At 37.7% G+C, this 8,596-nt stretch overlaps 1 protein-coding gene across 7 annotated transcripts in view; it reads left to right on the forward strand.

The window, feature by feature from the left end:
- The window catches only part of col13a1 (collagen, type XIII, alpha 1), a 133,986-nt gene extending 131,346 nt beyond the window's left edge, over window positions 1-2,640 (forward strand). For all 7 annotated transcript variants that reach the window (XM_079843301.1, XM_079843297.1, XM_079843299.1 and 4 more), the window contains one exon: window positions 871-2,640. In XM_079843301.1, the coding sequence (XP_079699427.1) occupies window positions 871-903 (33 nt within the window). In that variant the 3' untranslated portion in view covers window positions 904-2,640. The remainder of the gene's footprint in view (window positions 1-870) is intronic.
- Window positions 2,641-8,596: the final 5,956 nt, after the last annotated feature.

An 8,596-nucleotide genomic window follows, 5' to 3' on the forward strand; every position in this document is an offset into this window, starting at 1 on the left:
CGAAATCGCATACTCTCTTGATTATGTACTTATTTTGAATAAGTAATTCATGACAGCTAAAAAAGGATGTTCTATATAGTATGAATGTGTGTAGGATGAATGTAATCAGGACGTACTACATTCGCCATGTTGTTGTCATCACATGACATACCAGCGTCAGTTACTGCCATTCACAAATCCTCTCAAGTGGCCTCATGGGATAGTAAAGTGTCCATTGTTTGCACACTTCAGAATCTCGCCGGAAGAAGTAGGTCATCCTTTACATTTTGAATACTCTTTTATGAGTACTGTAAATTCGGACATACTGCCTTTGCCTTTATCATATGTTTTTCGCCTACTAGTGTGCGATTTCAGATGCAGCGCAACACTCACTTTAGCCATTTGTTAAAAATGAAACATTTATGTGAAGTCATTTTTGCTTATTCGTACAGTTGAATTGGATCATTAAAGGTCAGCAGCGAAGACATTGATTAATAAAGTGAGATTAAATACATTACATTTTCTGTAATTTAACATTTCATTATTGCAGGTTTGTGTAATGTTCTGAGTTTGCATTTCACTTTTTTCGGGAATGCTGAAAAAGTAAATGCTCACATTACTCTAAAAACTACAATAAGCATCATGTTTACACAGCGCACACAACGCCTCTGCACTTACGATTTCTCAAAAGAGGTGTCAGTCAATAAATGGGAAAACAAAGTAACTTGCTTTACTTATTTGAAAAAGTAACCTGATTACTTGTAATGTGTTACCCCCAACACTGATTATTCTACATGCATGTTGTCTGAGGCTTTCTCCATCTCCATGACATTTTTGCAGGAGTAAAGTGTGTCGGTCTATTACAAATGTGTACGTTTCTTTTATTGAAAGGGTCAGAATCCGTTCCAGCTAGCCAAGAAGTAATCCAGCAGTGAGATTCATGTGGTTCTGGTTTGATTTCCTTCCTAAGCAACACAAAAACTTGAAGAGGTTTGGGGAGATCTTTGAGTTTGGGCTGCTCTTAGGCGGCTGTTTGAAGGATTTTGTTTCCTGTATAACCGTCCTGTAGTTCTGGAAGGCCCCAGAGGGCGGCTATGTAAAAACTGACTGATACTGACTGAACTACAGAGAAGACGATCATTCAGAAGTAGCCTGTCATTTCTCCAAGTTTTACACTCTTTTCTTTCTCTTTTATATTATTCACTATGTGAAAGAAACATTTTAGCACATTTTGTTCCTTGTTAATGACGATGTTAAATACAAGTATTAATGTTTGTGAGCAGAGGATTCAGCGCAGCTCATTGAACATGCAGACGTGGGGTTCTTGTGTTTCCAGACAAACCAAAGAAAGAAAAATCTTTGATGATTCCTTATTCAAACTATCACTGCCTTCTGTTGAGAGTGTTAGGTAGAATGTATCCTCACACTTCACTCATAGTACACATTTACACTATGCGTTTTATTTATTTTAGTGGCGTGTTCCTTTATTCAACACGTTCTCGTGAAATGCGTATATAGGCTATAGCACGAATTGTTTTTATTGTGCGATTTATACGCCGAAATTAGTTTTTACGTGCATATGGTACGCATTGTCACCTCATTGGGTAGGTTTAGTGGTGTAGTGCATAGAAATACATAATAAAGGCTAGATGTCTTGTCCACGCTGCTGGCCAATGGAGGTCGACGCCCGCACCTGGCGGCCATCTTGTCACTTTTTAAATAACCATAACTTGCTCAATTTTCTACCGATTTTCAAACTGTTTGGTTTGTTATAAACGTCAGAGATGTAGTTATGACACTGCATACTTAAGAAAAAATTTTCATCATTTGTTCAAGCATCCATAATTATAGCCACGTTTGTAAGAAACCAAACCATTTGTAAATCCGTCAAGATTTCAGTGAGATAAGAGTATTTGTGTTCGTGCAGATCACTCACCTTACATCAGGTAGAGCCCTGCCTGTGACAAGATGGCCGTCGATGATGACGTTAGAGACTCCGCTGTAAGACATCTAGTGATACGTATCATATGTACGTAAAAACTCATTTTAAAATCGCATGATAAATACAATTCGTGCTATAGACAGGCCTACGCATTGTTGTGCTCGTACATAGCATAGTTATCACTTTGTGTACCAACTTTCACCATAAACCTCCTTAAAGTTACTTTGCAAAAACCGTTTAAAATGTAATAGCTAGTTGCAACAAGGGCATTTGATGGTGTTGCAACATGCATGTAGCGTTTCACTGCTGTAAACATAAATGTCAATGCTGACTTGATCTGTATATTTTGCCAATACTTGTGAAAATGAAAATAACTGAGTGTAGTTTGTTTGGGTACTTGTACAGAACGGCTGTAATTTTAAGAATGTATGAGGCAGCTAAAGCAACATTTTGACCAGCAGTGACTCATTGGCCATCTAATTTATTGTTGGTTCACAACACGTGTGACCTACAGATAAACTATTTGTTTATATGACGTTTTTATGGCTGCGACTAATTAGAGTAAACATCTTTTTTATGTGAAAACTATTTTTGGCTGTGCCGTATTCAAGTTATTATTATCAAATTCACAGAGTATAGAGTACAGCTAGGGATGACTATATTACAGCAACCATAATGGAAAAATATTCTAATGTCCTTACAATAATTATGACCTAGATAATAAAAAAAAAGAAAAGAAAAATTGCATATGTACCAGCAGCTGTTTTTTTTTTTTTTTAAACCTAATGCAAGCATTCCTTCCGTTATATTTTGACACCTGTTTCAGACAAAGATTGGTTGTATATAAACCCACTGTATAGTTTCATTAAATCTTCTATTCTGTCGAGTTTTAATCGTTTATGGTTATGTTATACAAATAACAATGTAATTTTTCATCTCATTCAAGCCTAAAAAACATCTATTTTCTTATCAGTATGCAGTAGGCCATTGTTTGCATGGTCACTGATAAGTCAGTTAGGCCTAAGTGAGAAATGAAAATTAATGTTAAAATATGTTTATTTGTAATATTGGTTATTGGATTATAAATTGCAGAGAATCTGTATTTGTTTTTGAAGACATTGTGTGATATATATGTGTAAAAATGAACATTTCATAATGATACACTCAGAAATAAAGGTTCTTAAGTGGGTTTATTGGAGCACGTTTTCACCGTATAAGGTTATTGAGTTGACTATGTCAGTGTTTCTCAACTAGTGGGTCGCGTTTTGAGTGGATCTCGAAAGTGTGTAGTCAAAGAAACAACGGCTGTGTCCTAAATCGCCCCCTATACCCTTAAATAAGGCACTATCTGAGGGGACAGCCATTTGTAGTGGTGTCCGAAACCATAGTGGACTTTATTGAGTGCACTCGTTCAATCCCACAATGCACCGCAATAACAAGTGCACAACTGATGTATGCTCAACAGCTAGAGAGTACCCATAATGCACTGTGAGAGTCGCGCGCTGAATGAATTCTCACGTCTCGCCAGGAGATGGCTGAATCAATCATCCATTCATTTACCAAACTGATTGATTATTAAATTTTTTTAATTCAACCGTAATTAATTATGGTTTATACATGCTGGTTTCCATGACGGAGTTCAAGATAAATTGTTTCATTACTACTTGAGCTGCCAGTTTGCTACGTTTCAAATTATTATTAAACAGAAAGCAGAAACTATGTAAAAGCAGCATCCCTTCCGGCGCACTCAGTGTCCTCATTCACTCCCTCATTTTCATTCACTCCCTCAAGCGAATTATATTAGTGGACTAATGTAGGGAATAGTGTTTGAGGGTATAGGGGGCGATTCCGAACACAGCAAACGACAACAACAAAATACGTCCTTCTAAATGTTTTTCTGATGCAAGACTTTTATTTTGAAAGACGTGCGTGAACGCTGTTGACTCTTCTGTCAAACTCAGATTAAAGGTGCTGTATGTAATTCTTTTGACTGTACTAAATCACAAATAGGCCTATACCATAATATGTTTGCAGATAAATTGTTAAATTTACATAGGCCTACTTGTTTCTCCGGAAAAAAAACAATGCTACAGCGATTATAAGTTATTATACTTTGAAATGTGCTATTTTTGATTCCGCCAACTACTAATTTATCCAATAGTATTTTGACACACCAAAACAGCGTATTGTAGAAAATTGTAGCAAATTGTAGCAAAAAACTAGGTCAGATATCGCAGATTCTACCCGACCTAAAAAGCCTCAGCATCCATATAAAAAGCTCTATGTCTGAGGAGGAGGGGGCAGGGGGAAACAACTCTCAAATATTTTGAATTTGGACTGCAGTAGGCCTAGGCCCTACCCATTTCAACCACTAGCTGTCAATATTACATAGCTAGCTACTGCACCTCACGTGCTATAAGAATAGTCGTAAAGGTAAATACTAGTTTTCTAGTTAATAAATTGGATGTGAATGTCTCTCAAGTCAAAATGTGAAAGCGATGACCTCGTAATCACGACTTCAGAAGTGGGCATAACACGTGACGTGCCTGAGAAAGACGCATTGATTTGTATCCTATCTGCTCTCAAATGAGATGTTGTCAGGCTTTATACTCACCTAAAGGATTATTAGGAACACCATACTAATACTCTGTTTGACCCCCTTTCGCCTTCAGAACTGCCTTAATTCTACGTGGCATTGATTCAACAAGGTGCTGAAAGCATTCTTTAGAAATGTTGGCCCATATTGATAGGATAGCATCTTGCAGTTGATGGAGATTTGTGGGATGCACATCCAGGGCACGAAGCTCCCGTTCCACCACATCCCAAAGATGCTCTATTGGGTTGAGATCTGGTTACTGTGGGGGCTATTTTAGTACAGTGAACTCATTGTCATGTTCAAGAAACCAATTTGAAATGATTCGAGCTTTGTGACATGGTGCATTATCCTGCTGGAGGTAGCCATCAGAGGATGGGTACATAGTGGTCATAAAGGGATGGACATGGTCAGAAACAATGCTCAGGTAGGCCGTGGCATTTAAACGATGCCCAATTGGCACTAAGGGGCCTAAAGTGTGCCAAGAAAACATCCCCCACACCATTACACCACCACCACCAGCCTGCACAGTGGTAACCAGGCATGATGGATCCATGTTCTCATTCAGTTTACGCCAAATTCTGACTCCACCATCTGAATGTCTCAACAGAAATCGAGACTCATCAGACCAGGCAACATTTTTCCAGTCTTCAACTGTCCAATTTTGGTGAGCTCGTCCAAATTGTAGCCTCTTTTTCCTATTTGTAGTGGAGATGAGTGGTACCCGGTGGGGTCTTCTGCTGTTGTAGCCCATCCACCTCAAGGTTGTGTGTGTTGTGGCTTCACAAATGCTTTGCTGCATACCTCGGTTGTAACGAGTGGTTATTTCAGTCAAAGTTGCTCTTCTATCAGCTTGAATCAGTCGGCCCATTCTTCTCTGACCTCTAGCATCAACAAGGCATTTTCGCCCACAGGACTGCCGCATACTGGATGTTTTTCCCTTTTCACACCATTCTTTGTAAACCCTAGAAATGGTTGTGCGTGAAAATCCCAGTAACTGAGCAGATTGTGAAATACTCTGGCACCAACAACCATGCCACACTCAAAATTGCTTAAATCACCTTTCTTTCCCATTCTGACATTCAGTTTGGAGTTCAGGAGATCGTCTTGACCAGGACCACACCCCTAAATGCATTGAAGTGCAACTGCCATGTGATTGGTTGATTAGATAATTGCATTAATGAGAAATTGAACAGCTGTTCCTAACAATCATTTAGGTGAGTGTATGTCAGTGTCATTATTCAAACATTATTTTCATAGCTTGTTTCGAAATAAGAAGGCTTTCACCTCAGAAAAACGAGCTTTCCTGTTTTGTCAGACCTTATAGGCTACTGTAGCTACTCGCGGTGCGCAAAGATCCTTGTACACAGAGTCCGAAATGTTCGCACGTTAAAAAATAAATACGACCTCACGTTGTGTCAATCACGTTGTTACGCAGTGCCTCCATTTTTCGCATCCGTAGTAAGCATTTTGAGAGGTGTTTTGACCATTACATTTTCAGGATGACGAATAGCCTACGAAAAACCGCATACAAGAATTTCGGACTCTGTGCAAGGACCAGAAAAAGTTCCAGGCTGTAAATCATGCTACTTTATGGCATCAGTCAGTAAAGCCCTTCTAATTGTAACCTTTATTTTTAAGTGTTCACAGCTGTACAGTATGTAAAACATGTATTTATAAATGTTGTTTCCCTCAGTTATAATATGATATTTGTTGCAAATACTAATCATTCTGTACTGCCATAGGCTAATGCTCAATCTACAATGCTCAAAAGAAGAATGCATCGGATATTATGCACTCTGTATTAAATTAGCATTAGTGCTTTTTAAACTTTGGGGCATGCCATGTTATGAAGTGGTTTTCATTTTATTGTGCACAAGGCATCATTTCTTTTTCTCATTATAATTTTGCACATTGAAGTGTGTGTGTGACTTTTTTTCCCCATGTCTTGAACAAGAATATAATGTTTGTACTGTAAATCATGTATTTTCTACACATTTCCCTGTTGACAAATGTTTTGGTCTTGTATTGTCCTACTTTGTACAGTGTACTCTTCAAATAATGTGTCACTCCAATATCTTGACTAAATTCACATTTTATTTGTGACACAGCATTTTTAAAATGGCCACCTGTCCAGATTAACCTTTGATCCAGCTTTTTTTTTTCCTGTAAAATATTTATGTAAAATATGATTTTTTTTTTTAAACAATTTCTTTATATTCTATTTCCCATATTATAGGCTTATACTGACCTTTAATGAGGAGTACACTTTCAAAACAGCTGTCAAGCCCAGGATCATTAACCAAACTTGCCAGTTGTAGTTTTTGATGCCAGTTCATTCTTGGATCATTCTGATCTCTACGTCACACACTGCCTATTTGAGCGCTGTCTTTGTTCACCTGCTGCTCACAGATTTATTTCTTTAGAACATTTACAAGTGTGTTTCATACCGAGAACAAATTATCAGACAGTTTGTGTGATATCTTTGATACTGTTGTTGTTGTACGTAATTGAACATGTATAAGAGGGCATTTATTTCAGTGCTTTTACAGGAAGTGCAAATGCAAGATTAATTGCAACCACTTGCATGGTTATTATGCACCTACTTGTATACATTTACATTTAAAGTGTCAGTCTGACTAACATGTTACAGTCTGTTTGACTAAAGGTTGGCTTTATAGGGATATGTTTATCTTTTCCTTCCATTTCCCTTCTTTAAATTGTTTAAAATCAAGCATTGAATGAATATGTAAAAATGCATTATTGCTGGTATTATTTTAAGTTTTGTTAAAGTCTTTTTTTCCCATAATGACAGTCTTTTATTTTTTGTTATTTTTTTTTTAAAGATAGGCTATCTAGCGGTTTGTTTATTTTCAAAAATCACATCAGAACTGTATTAGCCATGCAGTGAAATAAAGGAAATGGAATAATACAAATGCTCCGACTCAACTGTTCTGTTTGGCAAGCAAATGCTGGTTTTAAAGACATCATTTACTCATCTTCAAGATGTTCCAAACATGTATACATTTATTCCTTCTGCTGAATACAAAAGAAGATATTTTGAAGAATGTCGGTGACCAAATTGATGGGCCCCATTGACCCATTGTATTTTTTCTATAGAAATCAATGGGGCCTATCAGCTGCTTGGTCACATTCTTCAAAATATTTTCTTTTGTGTTCAGCAGAAGAAAGAAATTCAACAACTTGAAGGTGAATAAATGATGACAGAATTTTCCTTTTTGGGTGAACTATCTCTTTAAGGCAGATATATACGGTGGCCCAGTAGTGCACAACACAACGAAATATAAAAAGCAAACATAAGTTCACAACACAACAAAAACAAGCCACAACACAACGAAATCAAGCCACAACACAACGAAATCAAGCCACAACACATAAATCAAGCCACAACACAACGGAAACAAGCCACAACACAACGAAATCAAGCCACAACACATAAATCAAGCCACAACACAACGGAAACAAGCCACAACACAACGAAAAAGCCACAACACAACGAAAAAGCCACAACACAAATAAATCAAGCCACAACACAACGAAATCAAGCCACAACACAACGAAAAAGCCACAACACAAATAAATCAAGCCACAACACAACAGAAACAAGCCACAACACAACGGAAACAAGCCACAACACAACGAAAAAGCCACAACACAAATAAATCAAGCCACAACACAACGGAAACAAGCCACAACACAACAAAATCAAGCCACAACACAACGAAAAAGCCACAACACAACGAAAAAGCCACAACACAACGAAATCAAGCCACAACACAACGAAAAAGCCACAACACAAATAAATCAAGCCACAACACAACAGAAACAAGCCACAACACAACGGAAACAAGCCACAACACAATGAAATCAAGCCACAACACAACAGAAACAAGCCACAACACAACGAAAAAGCCACAACACAAATAAATCAGGCCACAACACAACGAAAATGCTCCCAACCGATCGGGGGCACTCGGAGCGCGATAAAGTTGCCACTGTCCTATAGAGTCAGCAATCTTACAAAGAAATCAATACCACAATTAGTTTTAACAGTATGTGGG

The sequence above is a fragment of the Gobio gobio genome (genome assembly GCF_949357685.1).
Source record: "Gobio gobio genome assembly, chromosome: 18".
In the NCBI taxonomy this organism is placed as follows: Eukaryota; Metazoa; Chordata; class Actinopteri; order Cypriniformes; family Gobionidae; genus Gobio; species Gobio gobio.